The following is an 18,237-nucleotide window of genomic DNA, read 5'->3' as shown; positions in this document are numbered from 1 at the left end:
CAACTAAATTGCTGCCGCAGGTTTTAGATCAGCGCTTAAGGCAAGCTATGCAGTTAATTTGATCAAATATTTCATCTGAAAACCTAGCAGTATTGCCTAGATCCTATTCCAAAATCCAAGATGACTTGGTTAATTATCCTTCGGAGTGATAAAATTATTACATCTTAGTCATCATACTGTAGTCTGGTTCTAATAGGTTTGGCTCCATACCAACGGTCATGGTTTTGGGATCCATAACCAGCCAATGGGGCTGAGATGAGAGATGGAACCAGACATGATTAAAATATGAGAAACTCTTTGTGCACTGCAGGCGGTGATCGGCTCGGGTGTGGGACTGGGCAAAAAAAAAAAAAAAAATTTCCATGCTGCTCCCCAGTCCCGCACTTGAGCTGATAATCGCGAGCGGTGCACATCAAGTTGTACCGCCCATGATGCACATAGAGTTTCTTTTAAAATATTTAGGCCTGTTTGGATGGTTGGGCTCAGGATCTAATAGAATTCATGAGCTAGCTGATCATACAATCATCAAAAATATAAAATTATAGATTGGACTATGTTTATATCTATAATTATCTTGGATAATATTTTGAGTGGATTAGTCCGAATCTCATGAGAAGAAAAAATAATCAGGATCTGGTTGAATGTCCAGACCCAAAATTCTTTGAGATTCATAAATTTAGATTGGTGTAACTAGAAAAGAGAAATCTGGACTAGATATATATTCTCAATATCTAGAGACCTTTGGAGTGGACTAATCCGAATGCGAAGAAAAAATGATCTGCAGCCTTTGGAGTGGGCTGGTTGAAATCACATATAAAAGATAATTTTGGATGGTTATAAATATAAACTTAGCCCAATTACTAATTTAATATTTTTTAATGGTTGTACTGCCTCAACCTATAAATAGGACTGAAATCAGATCATATATGGATCGGATACCAATGTATGTATATTTATATTTATTTTATCTAATAGATATAAATATGAATACGGATATTATTCGAATGTAAAAATTTATATCCATATTTGTTAGAAACAGATCCGAATATAATTCAGATATTAGAAATACGGATATAATTATGAATATAATTATGATAATTAAATTTTATGATTATAAAATTAAAGATATTACTAAATAGATGATAAATCAAATTAATAATATATTTATATAGTTATATATTTTTTTAAAAAATTAATAAGTGTTATATAAAATTATGTAGGGTTACATGTAGATTCTGATATGAATCAGATAGTTCTCTATCTATATTCATATTCATTTTTTTTGACGAATATGAATACGGATACGAATATTAATCAAATTTTTAAATTTTTATCTATATTCAAATTAATTTGAATATAAAAATAAATCCGAATGAATAATATTCATATTATTTTTATTTCTATCCATAAATTTTATAAGATTTGAAATTTACCCATCTAAATAGGCCTCCAATCATTTTTTTTTCTCTCCATAAAATTCGAACCAACCCACTAAAAATATAGTCCAGAATCACTGTAAATATTGATCCAGCTTAGTTTATCATCCGATGTTTATAATTGTTGGATCATAAATTTCATAAAATTTTGAGATCAACCATCTAGACGGACCTCGGAGATAATAAGATTTCAATAAAATATAAATATATATGTTGCTCCAGTGGAAATGAGAAATTTTACACGTTCGGATCTCCCCCGAGAGGCCCTCTACCAAACCCAGATCCAAAATAAAACAACATAAAAAACCCTTCTCTTCTCCGACGTTAACCACCATGCAATGCCCTAATGATATTCGTCAAATTACAAAATTACCCGCTACAGGTGGACTATAAATTCCTAGAAACCCCAACACCCTCTCGCTCGCTCACTCGCTCGCTCTCTCTCTCTCCTCCCGGACTCCGCGACACTTCTCGGACTCGCCCCCCTTTCTATTCTCCATCTCATTCGCGACCGTGGAAGAGGTAATTCGTCATGCTCTTTGAGCGATCAAAATGCTCTTACTTCGCTTTCTATTCGGATCTCCCCCTTTCTATTTTCCGTCTTTCCTCGCGTGTTTTTTTCCTGATAAACTCCTGGAATCTAGGGTTTTTCTCGCAATTGCCGATCCGTTCGTTTCCTTCGTATCAAGAAAGGGTTTTCTCGTACATATTGGGGGTTTTTTCTCGTGTTTTCTGGATGTTAAATCAGGTTTTCAATTAGGTTAGATGTCAAGAGCTCCAGTTTCTGACCTTGGTCTGGAGCGGTGTAGATCTGTGAAGAATTTGATGGGTCTTTCCGAATTTTCTTTTTAGTTTAGGGATTCTTTGCAAATGTTTCTTTTATAATCCTTTCATGCTTTCTTGAAATGATCGACTGATTCTTTTTGTTTCTTTTATGTTTTTGGGTGCTGTTGACTTGTGATTTAGGGAGTAAATGGCGTCGAAGCTGCACCAGCTTCGGTCCAAGGCTGTTCAAGCCTCAGAGTTTGTGGCCAAGCATGGATGCGCCTACTATAAAGAGCTGATGGAGAAAAACAAGAAATATGTTGTGGATCCGCCCACCATTGAGAAGTGCCAAGAGCTGTCAAAACAGCTATTTTACACACGTCTTGCCAGGTCAGTCTTTGTGCTCATGTGATTTAGCTATTTATTGAGGTGTGCAGATTTTGTTAATTTGGACGGTTTACCTATTTTGTTGGTCCGAACCGGTGACTGTGCGCTGAAAATTACATAAAAATACTGAATGTGAACCTTAGCTTTTTCATATATGTGTAAATGTTATATGAAACTGGGTGAATTCAAATGCATGCAATGTGCTTGTTATCTTTTCTGAGGATTCCATGGCCAGAGGAACTATTTCATGTTACCTATCGTGCTTTTCTGATTTACATCATTTGGTCAGAGTGATTACTCCATAATTTGCTTGATGTTCATTTATCTCCCTCTGTTTTTGTTCACTTTTATTTATATGTTCAATACATGGTGCTGTTTCTCTCGCTCAGTGACAAATTTTAGTGAAGGTATGGTTTCTGAAAATATGATCATAAATTGATTTTTGTTTTTTTGTAGGATACATATCAACCAACTGATTAGAGCTGAATTTCACAGATAAAAGTCTTCTTGAGATTTTTATATGCGTATTTTCATTTTTCTGTTTTCTTTTCTGTCCTTGTTATGTTGCAGTTAAAGCTACTAAGATGAATTTTCTTTTTTTGCACATGCTTAAGTTAATGTAACATAAAATCTCGTTCTTTGAGTTCTTGGCCCTTATTTGTTATGTGCCTGCACCCATGCAACCTGCGCGCCCCCCCCACCCGGCGCCCATGCCCCTTTTCTTTTTTTTCTTTTTTTTTTCCCATTTTTGGGGTGGGTGGATGTTTATTATGTTCCCCTGCTTATTGATATGGTAATAGTACAATGTTGATCAAACATGAGACAGTTCTGATGAAAGTGTTTTTGTTCACCGGGAAACATATGGATGGTTATTTTTACAAGCCGGTGGTGGCTATCATTATGTAAAAATTACATACGTACGTATGTACGTACATACATATGCATATATATATACATACATATGTACATACACATACACATACACATTCACATGTATATACGTATATATAATGTATGTATGTATATATTACATACATACATACACACATGTACACTTGTAACTAGGCGCATGCAATGCATGTTTGAGGGAGAAAAAGAAAAAAAAGTATTATATTGTGTACAATTATAAAAATATTATTTCTATATTCAGTTGGTTTTTAATTCCTAAACAGAGAGTAGTTTTCATTCTAATTCTTAGAATCAATTTCTTAGAAAAGTTTCCCTATCTTGATCCTGAATTTCAGATTTCCTTATATCACAAATTTGTGCAAATTTATAATCAGTCCTTATTCAATCCTTTCCTAATTCTCAAATAGATCAGCTATGCATTTTAATTCATAAATAGATCAGTAGTTTAGCTTAAGGTTCTATTTTTTTCCTAAAATATTTCCTTATTTCTGAAATTCTAGAATCCTTTCTAAAAATCTTTCCTTAGTAGATCAGAATTTTTATTTAATTTTTAAAATCAATGCCTAATTTGAAATCCTTCCAAAAATCAATTGTTGATGGAATTTCTAACATTTTACTAATTAAATATTGGATTGCAATTTTCTTAAAATATTTTCTAGTCTGATTTCCCCGATATGACTATTTTCATCCAGAATGGTCCATAGGCATTTCATAGATTTTATGAATAGAGAGAGCATATTTTTGGAATTAAAAATAGAGGGAATTTGAATGGAATGTTCCCAGATGCCTGCCTGCATGCACACATGCATGCACAAATTTTGCATTTGTTTAGTTTAAGGCAGGCATGAAGGACACATTGTTGCCCGGTAATATGAAATTTAACTTTGTTGAATAATTGGGTGTGATGCAATGTAATATAGATGTGAAATGGTGATTTTTTAAAATAAAGGTTAAAAATCCTGCCTGTGGTGGCCCCTTTTTTTTAATAGGATGCTGATTTAAATCTCATTTTTAAGTACATGATGTAGAAAGGAAAAAGAAATTCCATTGATCCACACCACTGTGACAAATAACAAGCACATAAAATACAAAGGGGGGTAAGCTTGCACTTTGAACATTCAATTATACAAATAATGCAATATGGAACAGATTCTTTGCCTATCAAATATGAAGAAAATAACTAACAAGAATATAACTGCATCATTGTCTTTGTTTTAGGGTATTTCTGAGTTAAATGTTGCCTCAGGGATATGCACATAAAATTGCAATAAACATCATCAGGACCTGTGCAATCTCATCTCTGCTACTTTGCCTTCACTTGTTACAAGGGCCATGCAAGTTTACTCCTAATCCATTTCTTAGGCAGCATTGCTGAGGGGTTCGAATGCCTAGATCTAAATTCAGCTGTTAGATGGTTTTGCAAGTCATCTGTAGACTTTGATATTAACCTAGAAGTCGTGATTATCGCATGTTTTAGATGTTTTTATGTGGAAAATCAGTTCGCTAAAAAGTTACCAACATGAAAATTTTTGTGGTTGTCTTGTAGTCATATTGGTATAAAACTTACTTGAGGATCAATGATTGATATCACTGAGTGGATTTTGCTCTGAAAAGTGCATGTATACAAGATATGTTGTCTGGCTTTTTTTCTTTGTTTTTAATGGAGTTAGTTGTTCATGTCAAATTTTGCCTTCTCATTTTGGTGTAGAGTTTTTCAGCTTTTGTTGGACCTTTTGGAGTTTGTTCCTTTGCTGCATGAGCTTAAACTATGTAACCAATTAACTCCTGGTACTTGTGTATTGGGCTTCTGATTTCGTAGCTCCTGCCCGAACTTTCCATATCAATTTTTAAAGGATTGACATCAGGTTAAGACTTAGAGCAAATTGTAAAATTTTCTTTGATTCTGATGGATCATACCTGATCTATAGTTACAACTAGTCCTGCACCCGTGCGATGCACGCAAATTAGGATAAAAAAATTATAAATGATAACAAAAAAAAAAAATATTTATTAAATTAGATAAAATAAAGATGAAATACAGTTAAAGATGAAAAAATTAATAATAAATAATAAAATTAAACTCATATAAGAAAAAAAATTAAAGAATGAAAAAAGAAGATCCATGTCTCCAATGTTAGAAAATTCCAATATGTTCCTATGTTTTGGAAAGCATTTCTTATTGTTTTAAGTCTTCAATACAAAAGCAAATATGCATTTTTAGGTTCAGTATCTACCATTTAATTCTCAATGAGTAACTAAGCAAAAAGAAAAGATCCAATGAGGAAAGAAAATAGTATTTATGCCAAATAGTTATTGTAAAGCAAAAATGAAAGATCCAATGAACATCACTGCAAAAGAGTAAGTAATTAAGCAATCATTTGGAAGAAACAAAAGTAAAAGAAGGCAGGTTCCTTCAACAGAAAATATCATCATTTTATATTTCTAAAAAAAAATAAAGACATTCTAATAATAAAATCTTTCATGTTGCACCTCAATCCTTTTCTTGCTTAATGAACTTTTTCTGTTTGATGCAATTAGAAGATAATTCAGCAGCCAAATCTTCATTAAATACTTCATCATCGAGCCTCTTGATAGGAGTAAGTTCCTTAAGAGGGATCACACCACTCTCATTTTTATCCTGTTCAGAAAAAAAAGATCTGAAATAATTTTAGAGTTTCACATACTAATTAATGATCTTGTCGTATACAGGAAAGATCTCAGACATAACGACAATAAATTAATTTTATTTCTAATTCAATAAAGTAAGCACTATCAAATCTTATCAAGATTATTTTCATTTTCGAAATCATCATCAAAACTCTGAGACTGTTTGTACTCAACACAATCTTGTTGCAAAAAATAAAATAATTGAATATAAAAATCAATAATAATATGATGATTAAATAGATAAGCATGCGGAAATTATAAATATATAAGCAGAAAAAAGCAATATGTTTATCGAGGAAGAATAAGGAGCAGCACTAAAGCAATACAATTAAAGATGAGAAAATTAATAACAAATAACAAAATTAAACTCATATAAGAAAAAAAAATGAAGAAAAAGCAAAGGATGAAAAAATAGAATTGATTATAGTTAAAAGGGCAAGTCGTCTAAGCCTGGTGTGCTCAAATCCTTTATATCAACTCATACTTTTGGTGTAACATGCACTTTCATCTGCAATGAATATAGATAATATATGCTTCCAAAAATAAAATTATGTTGGAGACATGCTATTTTTTTAGTGATTTAATTTTTTTATAATAATTATTTTCATTAGCGAAGTCATAACAATAAGACCGTTGGGATTTTTTTAAGGAAGCAGCATCCATAGCTAATTTATCTCACAGGCACTATTTCACCTTAATTTTTCTGTTTGAAAGCGATACTCATTCATAATTCAGAATATATATTTCTAGACAGATAACAAATTCTCATTTTAAAACACTTACCCCAAGCCTTCAACCTCAAGTTCTATTTTTTCTTAGATTTTTCATCCTTCGTTTTATCTTCAATATCTCCAACCCTAGTAAGCAAACCAATAGCATTTGAAACCATATGTAACTACATAAATTTTAAATATCATTATCATAATAGACAAATATGATTAGCATAACAATAATAAATACATAGATCTCATTGTATATATCAATTAAATAAGGATATTCCTTTTCGCTGGCATATGAAGCAATATCTTCAAAAGACATGAATGAGTAGCAAGGAAAATCTTAGGATCTTCACATGGATGAACAATGGTCTTGTATTGGAAGTTAATTTTATAACAATTTATCATGGTTCTGAAATTTTCAGATAGGACTCCAATTAAATAATGATCCAGCATATATACATTGCCTTCAGTCAGCAAGGGCTTAAACTTATAAATCAATATGCTCTTCACACTTGCATGAATCTTTTCACCCTAATGAAGTAGTTAGAATGATTAACATAACAGAAGTTAAACCATGCATACACAATGATAGAAATGCATTAGATCGAACAGAAAAGATAAGCGAAAGAGAGAGAGACTAGGGGTGTTAATCCGGACAATATTGCTGATAGTTCATTAAAAACACTAATTTAACAATACTAAATTTTAGTAGTTACTTACCAATTTATTCAAAAGCATAAGCAAGTACAGTATATGATTTGAATCAAAGATGAGGAACTTAAACACTATAACAAATTATTAAAAGGAAGGTCAGGCAGTGTGTGGGGGGTGGTGGTATGAAGGCATGCAGAAAACATCTAATGCAAGAAACTAATTAGAAGGAAATGCTCAAGTTTCATATAACATCTTAAATAGTATCCACTGTTCTTAAGATGTGCGTTAGTACCACAGCTCCATTGATCAACAGAACTTCAAATTTACCCAAAATTTAATAGTGCCAATGAGACAATGACCAGATCATTAAAGCTTCATCAATATTTATAGTTTACTATGTCCCTCATGATCCAAATTTTCAGTACAAACATAATGAGTACAAAATTACCAGTATTTCTAATTGACCTAGGGGTGTTAACCCACGCAACATTCATAATAGTTCATTAAAAATACTGATTTAACAATACTAAAATCTAAGTAGTTACTTGCCAATTCATCCAAAAGCATCATTTCAAGGATGCATTCTTCCTTTTTCAGATTGGAACGGAATAGAACCTTCCACAATCTTATTATTCTAATCTTAATCTTCTGTGGTTCATCAGCAGTAGAAATATCCTTGATATGATGAATTCTTCGAGCCATCATCGACACTGCAATTTTGCCAAGGGATCACTGACATTGGTAGTGAAATTCTTGTGTGGTTCCCAAGTATTACTAAGGGATCAGATTTATGGTTTCAAAGAATAATTTCAAAATATGATTGTTAAGAGAAAATTTTAAATTTTAAATGTTGGTTGATGGGCTAGTAGAGGAGAATTTTAAATGGAGAGGATAAATTCTCTTTTTTTTAAGCTGGGATTTTATTGAGATTCTATTTTCAGAAGAAAACAGATGGTGGGAATACTACTTATAAGAAGGAGCTGGGGAAGGGGTTGGAGATCGATACCTCGGCGACTGACCACCATCTCAGGCCACGCCTGTAACCCAGTGGACCCACAAATCTACCCGCACTCTACCTCGATCTCCGTCATGTGTGCAGAGGAGAAAAAAACAAAAAAAAATAAAACTCACAAAACTCGCGCATACTTGCCCCTAGAAAAACAGAGATTTAAAGGAGGATTAAAGATGGAATTATAGCTTCAATATTAAAACCCTAATCGTAACACCTATGAGCTAGAGAAATCGAATCGTCGAAAATGAAATCTAGAATAGTAAAAAAGTGAAAAGCATGGGACAGAGGTATTGAGAGAAAGAACGCTGATCAGATCGAGATTGATTGTCGGAAAGTTGCGTCGGAGGTTTCTTCATGCCCAACAGCCATCTCAAGGGGCGGTCCATTTGCCAATGAGTGAATCCTCATCTATTTCGGATCCAACAGTTCTCATAAAAGCCCTCTTAACATCTTCATAAGACCCTCGTCTCCGCACCACATCGGATTCGCGCCCGATTTGGATTCTAAAAAAAAAAAATTTAATTATGATACGGATACATAATTCGATATAATTTTAATATATCTTTTTTAAATTATACTAATTTTATATTATTTAAATGTATTCGATCTGATCTAATTTTAAATTGTAATATTGGTTGATGGGTTGGTAGAGAGGAATTTTAAATTTTAAATTAAGCAGTCAGATTTCAAATGATCAAATTTAAAGAGAGGATAAAATCTTTTTTTTTTCAATTGAGATTTTATTATTATTTATATGTATCCGATCTGATCTGATTTTAAATTTTAATATTGGTTGATGGGTTGGTAGAGAGAAATTTTAAATTTTAAATTAAGAAGTCAGATTTCAAATGATGAGATTTAAAGAGAGGATAAAATCTTTTTTTTTTTCAATTGGGATTTTATTAAGATTATATTTTCAGACGATGACACATGGCAGGTTCTCAACCATCATACCTCTGTTTTTATATAATATATTGATGAGATTAGTCTAGTTGGTTGAAGCCTATTATTGAGATAGGCATATAGGTCTCTATATGTGCATGCATCTCCATATTTGTGATTGTCTGTTGATCAAAATTTTTATTGTTGAATTATGAATTCTGTCTTTTGAGGATTGCATGTATTCTTTGTTTTCTTATGTTTTTGTATTGCTTCTTATCATTTTCCTGTTTTTACCTGGAAGAGTTCTTCTAAGTGTTCAAGTACGTACTACTTGCATGTCTCAAAAGACATGCTGGCACACTGTTATTAAAAGTTGGTCAAGAATATTTCATGATGACCATTCATATCAATTTTTTTTTTTGCTAAATAAAATTTCATGGATCAATTAAATCTTATAGTGCATGGCTATCTCAACACCTTTTAGAGGAGGTTTATCGTACCCATTGTTATGATCATCAGTCATTTCCTGACTACCATTGCATTTTTGTATAGTTCTAATGCATTTGGAGATAACGAGTTTTCAATTTTGCATCATCCAAATCCCGGATTCAAATCCAAAATTTGGTTTGACATGCTTAGCGAACACCATTCACATTTTTGCTAGAGGTTTCGTTGTCATTATCAATTCCTTTGTAAGAGAGCTGTGGGAGCACCAGTAAACATATTAAAGATATGATTTAACTTCCTGACAGTGTAGTGCTATGATTGTCGGTGGTCCTCATCCCTGAATATTATGAATGCTGTTATTCCATTTTATCAGTTTATTGTTTTGTCCCAACTATAAATTAGAACTTACAATGCTTTGCTGAATGTCAAAAAAGCATTACCTTGATAATTGCTCGGTTATCTGATGTTGAATAGGCCATGGAATTGGTTTAGGGTAAAGAAAATTTATGGTGAATAACTGTTTGTATATTGATTGTTTTGTCACACAGCATTCCTGGCCGATATGAGGCGTTCTGGAAGGAGCTTGATGCTGTGAAGCATATATGGAGAAACAGGAATGAGCTCAAGGTTGAGGATGCTGGCATTGCGGCTCTGTTTGGGCTTGAGTTGTATGCATGGTTCTGTGTCGGTGAGATCGTGGGAAGAGGATTCACTTTCACTGGTTACTATGTGTGAGCAAGCTACCATGATTGGAACACCACTTTCAGGCTTAACTTTTTCAGATTTATTGTCCCTGGGGTGATTGAGTTTATGACCTCATTTTACATGCAAAATTTTGTCTTCTCATAAATTTTGAAGCTGTCGGTCAGCAAGACAAGCATCATCACCTTAATAATTTGTTGCCTTGTCTGTGTTCTGGTTGTTATATGAATTGACTTCTGTTCAATATTTTAATCACCTTCTGTTCAACATTGAAAAAAATTGATCAGGTTAATGGTTTTCATGTGTCACCAAATATTCCTTTATTTTAATTTCGTTCAGATCCTGCAGTAGTGAACCCTCATTTTATGGTACCCAACTGTCATTGAAATTACAGATGAATTTACAGGTGTCTTGAGCAAGTCCAATGTATATCTAGATGCCTGTCAGAGATATTTTCTTTTACTTTTGTGGTATTGCATGCTAATGGTTTGTTTGGTATTTTTGGAGAAGGATTTAAACTTTGCAGGTAGGCAGCGTATTTGCTGTCACGGCAATCGTTACGCCCTTGGACTCAAAAAACAGTGATTGCTCGCCTACCGAACCGAGGCTGTTAGCTCGTTCTGGTATTCCTAGTTGCTTGGTGAGCTGAACTTTCAGTTCAAACTTCAAAGCAGGAAAAATATAATCAGAATGCTTTTTTAACTGCAAGTGGGGACTGAAGGCGTGATCTAAAATTGAACCTGTGTTAGATACGGCAAGAGGCTGACTGATTTAGTGATGGCCACCAGAACAACTTTCTTTTAGTGATCCCCAAATTCTGTACCGTTAGGAGCCTAAAACCAGCCTGGTTCGTTAATAGAGGCAAATTGATATTCTCCTGACAGAAGTCTTAGGCGCAAGTGCGGCGACAAGTTTCGATTCCGTCGCGATCCACAATTGAATCGATAAATAAACCTTAAAGCCTATGTAGTCTAAGGAGGTGGTTCATACTCAAATGGTTGGTTCGTTGCGTTTGTTGAAAAAGAAAATGCTTCGGATGATGCACTCCAATTTCACCTGATACTAGCTTGTCAAATTTGTATTCACCCACCCTGCATGTATCACACCAATTTCTGCAATTTGCGCTGATCCACTCATGCCACGTGGTAAAGGAAAGTTTTCATGCACAGAACGGTGACCTCATCGCATCACTCTCATCAAACTGTTGTAAAATTCTAATGTGATATGATAAAAGGCCTACCATGGAAACTCATATATATAAATGACCTCCTAGCTAAGGGCCGAGAAACAAATAAGAGATTCTTGCATTAAATTTGTTGCAGGAAACAAGAAACTGTATCATCCAATTGTTTCTCATGAAAAGGCATTTCACGGTCTGAAACACTAAAAACATTTTTCTGAAAGTCACAAGCACTTCCCACATGCTTTCCTTCAGTGGGAAAACAGACCAAATTGGTTTCCCAGATAAATCTCACAAGGTCAGAGCTAAATTGGTGGTCATTGGGAGTCGATAATAAAAGAATATCCAAACACGTGACAGAAATAAGTTTATCAGCTGAGCTGAGAAGAGCAAGGATCTTGATGACATGTTCCTGAGACATCATCTCACAAGGATAACAATATACGCATTCTGCAGCTAAGCGAATCAGTAAATAATTAATTATGCATCAAAAATCAATTTTGAGTTTAAAGAGCTAGACACAATTAGGTATGTTTGTGATCATCCTAACCCATAATAACTAGTTATTCATTTGAGTAAATTTTTAGCTCTCCTAATTTTGCCAATAAGGCACGGCATAATTTGCACTTGTATTTTCCACGGAGGCTTGTACTTCCATCAAAATAATCTATTATATCTATTATATATATATATATATATATAAAAACGGAGCAACCGCGTTGGTCCGTCTCCGTCTGCCACGTAGCCTTAAAAAAAAGATAAGAGGCTGCCATGTGTCCTCGGAAAAAAAAAAAAAAAAAAAAAGGCTCAGTGAGGAAGACAAACCAGCGGACAACGCGAAGGCCATTGGGAAGGGTGGTGATGCGGGTCTCCGGGGCGAAGAGAATCGGGGTGGGGAGAGGCGGAGCAGAGGAAGCGGGGGTCTCGATCGTCGAGGCACTCGATCTTGGTGCTGACGGCGCAGGTCGTCGAGGCCGTTGGATGAGGATCGGACGATGATTTGATCGTGGGGTGGGGGAGGAAGGGGTCGGGGAGGGTGTGGGCGATCGGGTCGAAGGGGGCGAAGGACAGGTGGAAGACGGCGGAGGAGAAGATGCCGGAGATGGAGCGGTGGCAGCGGGTCTGGGTGAGGGCGAGGATGGGGGAGGAGCTCAACTCAACGCGCTTCGCGCTTCAGATTCGAAGCGGCGGCGAAGGAGGAAATAACAAACAGGCCGCGTATCGGACGCGGAGATGATAAAGATCTTCCGTAGCTGCACCACCGGCATCCTCTGGACATCACCCGCTACTCCTCCCTCTTTGCCTACCCCTGCACTCTTGCCGTCTACCTTCGGACAAGTACAGCTAGACAGATTCTTCCTTCTACGAGTCCCGCATATCCAAAAAATATATTTATCGAGGTATTTGCAGGCACCCACGATCGGACAGTGTGCAGGTACACGTGATCTTAGCTGGGATGGGGAAGATGGAAATAGCATTTGTAATTATTTTAATTTTAATTTTCACCGTCCCACTTGAATATTAATTAAATAATTCAGCTACTATTCAAATGATGATGATCTGAAGTTTAAAGACATTATTCACTCCTCTAAGTTGTCCTTTTACTTAGACCTTTCCAATCAAGAATTATGGTGGATCAAGACAAATTTTTACCCTGCGCAGCAATGGGGCCAACCATTAGATTACTGTGGCCGCTTCATTTTATCATTTTAGATCATTGGGGAGAGACTTCAAGGAGAAAAATATGCTCACCAAAAAAAAAAAAAAAAAAAACAATGTTTGCATGGTGTGTTTCTCTGTGCATGTATGCGTGTCTGTGTGTATATATATATATATATATATATATATATATATATATATATATATATATATATATATATATATATATATATATATATATATATATATATATATATATATATTAAAATAAAATTTTTACGTTAGTTTGCCTTATGCTCATCTCTACCGTAAAACTCGCAGATGCATGGAAGCACCGTTCGTAGTTGCCATCGGAAGATAATGGGCATCGGGATAGGATAGTGACTGACTCACTGGAGTAGGTACCGGATCCATCCTTGCAATCGTCATCATCGGAGAGGTCGTCAAGATGGGGTAGTGGCCATTATAAGAAAAAGAGAGGGCGTCGGGGTGCAACAGTGGCCGTCGTTCGCAACCGCCACAGGAGAAGAGGGTGCTGGATTGCAATAGCGGTCATCGTTCATGACCGACTCGCAGGAGTAGGCATCAGATCTATCCTCTCGATCATTGTCAGAGGAGGAGGGGGTGTCGAGGTGGGGCAGTGGCTGTCGTTCACAACTATCGGAGGAGGAGGGGCCATCGAGGTAGAATAGCAGCTGGTTCGAGAGTATTTTCTTTCTTCTTTCTATTTTCGAGAGCCTCGATCGCATGAACAGAGAAGCTTAGACGATGGCTGGGCTTTTGCATTGGGTATTTCCTTTCTTCTTTTCGTTCTTGAGAGTCTCAATCGCAATGGATGCTTGAAGCGATCGAATATTTTAAAATTATATAAAATATTTTATTTTTTAAATAAAATAAAATAAAATAAAATTATAGTTACATCCAAATTGTCTTGAAAGCACAAAAGGAAAAACTAAAGTATGCAAGCAATTTTATGTGGGGTAGAAGAGAGAATGATAGCATGTGTTCAGTTCTCGAAAGCCTCAATTAGAGGTTTGAAACAGTAGAATATCTTATGATGATATAAATATTTTAATTTTTTTAAAAAATAAAATAAAATAAAAAAATTATAGTTATACTTAAGTTGTCTTTAAAATATAAAAAGTACCTGGGGTATAAATAAAACTAGATTAAAATTGAGAGAATGTTTTCGTAATTTTTTTAACTTTTTCATATGAATATGATATGCAAAATCATAATATTTTAATTTTTTCAATGTCAGTCCAATCTTAAATCTCTTTTTTACATATTGAAATAGATGAAGGCGAAAATTCTATTATTGATATGACTACGAAGAAAAAAGATATACGTGGAATGTAAATAAGTGATCATACTTTATTTGATAACAAAGATTCTGAAACAACTGATGCTGAAAATATTAATTCAAAGAACAATTTCTCTATCAACAAAAGACAGGAATGATTACGTTATTTTTACTATCATGTTATTTAAATAATCTAAGATAATATTTTCTTTAAAAAAATTTGAAACCATCTATGATATCTTTTATATTATATTAAATTTTTAATTTATAAAAATATTATTTGAAGTAATAATTACATACCGTGCAATGCACGGGGTTCTAAGTTAGTTCACCAATAATTTTCGAATCATCAATCCATGATTTAATCACTGATTAATCAAAATAATCAGTAAATAACATTACAAGAGTATGCATCATCAGTTGTTGACAAAAACGTGCAGAAGGAGGCTAGCACTTACATTTCAAATTTCTTTTCTTAAGATTGTTAAATTTGAACTGTATGCTTTAAAAAAGAAGAAAAATAAGTTTGTAGCAGATCTCCAAAACTATTTTAAACGACCAAATGGTTTAACTTATTCAAGATCCAACATTGCTCATATTAAAAATAAGTAAAATAAAGAATCAGGCATTGCATTAATGTGGGTGCCTGTGTACCCAGAGATGCAGCCACATCAAATCCTCTCTCTTCTCGCTAAAATGCTAAATTATGATTGATGAGGAAAATTGCAGCATCTTGTTGGGACATCAAGGCCTACAATTGTAAGAAAAAACCACATTATATGGATGACAGCTTCATATTTTAGTATGTGCCAGGATGATCGCTACCAGTTGTGTCAAAAAAATGAAAGGGCCTCACATTTGAGGCAGCTGGGAGCATTCCTTGCATTTAATGTTACTACAGAATATCTAACTACAGTAATCTGATTAGGATTTGTTTAATGTCCATATACGAGCCACAGTTACATCCAAACTAGCATATGCTAAGTATGAGATTGAACGCCTTCCAACAGATTGGTTATCTGATTGTCAGTAATTTGGCGGTGGATTCCAGATATCCCACTTCTTAACAATGATTGAAACATGCACTCTTTATTTTCATTAATACCTATTTCTTCCTACTAAGGATACAAGTTCCTGGGTTGGGCTGCATTGCCAATGGATCAAAGCCGGGCCAGAGTAGAAAGATGGTCAAAGCTGTATAAATTATAAAGAGATTATTGAAGAAAAATGAGGCCAATATGAAGAAATAACATCCCATTATACACCTCAAACAACATGAAAAACAGCTGCAAGGCGAGTAGCCAATGCATTGTCCCTCAAGCATGACGGTGGGACACAGTCTCTCAATCTGATATTGCCTTAAGTCAGGCATCTGATATTATATTTCTTAAAGAAAAATGCTTATTTAGTTACATATAAAAAAAAAAAAAGCTTTAGATAAAATAGAGAAAGGTTTTTAATGATTCAGGGCCAATCTTCTGAGGACCACAACGTCAGTTTCTTTAAAGCTTAAACATATTATTAACTCAAAAGTACTAGACATAATCACTACAACAATTAGAATGTCTTGACCAATCATTCAAGCATGCTTTTGTACATATGTAATTTTCTAACTTTTCCAATCAAGGTCTTGATCCTTTATCAATGAAAGGCATCTCTTCCTTACTAAGTCCATCTAGATTCAGTTTAGCTAGGCTCTCATTGCCAACCGTCCAAATATGTATTAGGCCCTTCTATATCAAGGCATCTGTTGACCTGTCTTCCACAAGCAATGATTCTCAAATAGTTCTCCATCAATTAGTCTTCTATTGGTGCAATCTGCCCTCAACATTCCTTTCACATCCATCAATTATGATTGGGATATGCAACCCAAAGCTGCAGTTATCATATTCATTTTAAATATGCCTCGCCAACCAGGCTTCCCTCATCTAGTTGGCACTTCTTACAGTTGGAAGAGGTACAGGGTTTGAACCCTGGTGGTGGTATCTCCACCATATTTTTCAAAAAAAAAAAGAAAGTGACACCACTATGTCGTGGCAATGAATTGGTCAAGAAGAATATAACTTAGTAATGAAGATTTCAATTCTCAGTATATCCTCTTTTCTCTTGCAGAACAGGTATTCAATGTAGTCATCAAGAACTAATATTACATTTTGTAAACCCTTGTTTTCATACGACTACTATCAGACTGTTGCACAACACCCCCCCACCCCACTCCCCCGCGCACCCACACCCCCCCCCCCCCCGCCCCACACCACCCCCCCCCCCCCAAAAAAAAAAGAAGAAAACCTACCATAAATTCAAATAGTAATCACCCAATTTATCTTCTCATCTGTAAACATTACAATATCTAAACAATAACTTCATCAAAAGAAACCTGCAATCAGATATAAAGCTCAAGTAAATCCTTGATTTAGGCACACAGGCCACATGAACCATGATCATACCACAACTAACTCTTGAACTTTGATGTTGTCAAAGATAATCCCTCCTCAACTTTCGCCAGATAGTTTTATGGGGTGCTTCATCAAATGCATTATCTAGTCAATAGAAAACAATATGCAGATTCTTCTTCAGCTAGTAAATGACATCTACATGAACCAAGTGTGATGTTTGAAAATAGTTTTCACTTCTTGCATCTATCTCCACAAAGCTTCATGATGTGCTGTTGCAATTTTGTACATCACTTTTCTTCTATGAACATTTAATTTGCTACCTGACACTTGGTATTTTGGTATTTCCTAATCCATGAGTTCTCAATAGTCATTAAACCATAACAAAGTAGCAAAAATTTCATTCAGATTTTCTCGCTTAATCATCATCAATTTTCCCAATACTTGATTGCTTTTCAGCCTCTGTACAAGGAACCATGATTAATAAGTTCATCAAATCCATTGGCGTAAAGACAAAGATATTTAGCACAATGATATTCCCATATCAAAAAACAAACTCTCAGCCAATTGGAAGGGCCAAGACTTTGTAATGTCACGATTGGCACATTAGACATCTTCCATGTGATGTTTCTGCATCCAGCTCATGCCAACTAGCAAACAAAACCATGTGTACCAAGAATACCCTTGACATATCCCACAGTGGATACCGATGCAGCTTTGACATGCTAAAGTATTTAATGGATGTGCATTTACGTATTCAGAAACACTACACTACACTGATGCTGACTTGTTTACTGATAGCTAAGGTTGCACCTCGGGCACGTTAGTTGGGCTGTGCCATGCTAATTGTGTTGAATAGAAATTTTAAAATAGGGAAAAGATATTGAAATATTTTTATTGAATTAATATTTGTTGAATTGAAATCTCTATTATTCATAAATTTCAATGACACACTTACACATAATTTAGCAAGTTTAAAGATGCAATTATATTAATATATAAGTAACCTATATGAAACATATATATGATTTATTTATTTATATATCATGTAGGGTCGGGTCACGTTTAGGTTGGGTTGGGCTGGATCAGGTTCAGATTGGGTTGGGTTAGGTTCAGGCTGCG

The 18,237-nt window shown here is 34.7% G+C and overlaps 1 protein-coding gene across 1 annotated transcript; it reads left to right on the top strand.

The window, feature by feature from the left end:
• The first annotated feature begins 1,826 nt into the window (after positions 1–1,826).
• Positions 1,827–10,903, top strand: LOC105042763 (uncharacterized). The gene is made up of 3 exons (XM_010920082.3): positions 1,827–1,958; positions 2,403–2,591; positions 10,427–10,903. The coding sequence occupies exons 2-3, from the start codon at positions 2,410–2,412 to the stop codon at positions 10,611–10,613; spliced, it is 369 nt and encodes a 122-aa protein (XP_010918384.1). The 5' UTR covers positions 1,827–1,958; positions 2,403–2,409; the 3' UTR covers positions 10,614–10,903.
• Positions 10,904–18,237: the final 7,334 nt, after the last annotated feature.

The sequence above is a fragment of the Elaeis guineensis genome, chromosome 2, assembly GCF_000442705.2.
Source record: "Elaeis guineensis isolate ETL-2024a chromosome 2, EG11, whole genome shotgun sequence".
In the NCBI taxonomy this organism is placed as follows: Eukaryota; Viridiplantae; Streptophyta; class Magnoliopsida; order Arecales; family Arecaceae; genus Elaeis; species Elaeis guineensis.
The sequence above is the reverse complement of the archived record's forward strand: the minus strand, read 5'-3'. Positions and strand labels throughout refer to the sequence as shown.

Coding starts and splice junctions, on each gene's coding strand:
- LOC105042763 (XM_010920082.3), top strand. CDS start 2,410: ATGGCGTCGAAGCTGCACCAGCTTCGGTCCAAGGCTGTTCAAGCCTCA. Junction 2,592..10,426: donor TTTTACACACGTCTTGCCAG/GTCAGTCTTTGT, acceptor TTTGTCACACAG/CATTCCTGGCCGATATGAGG.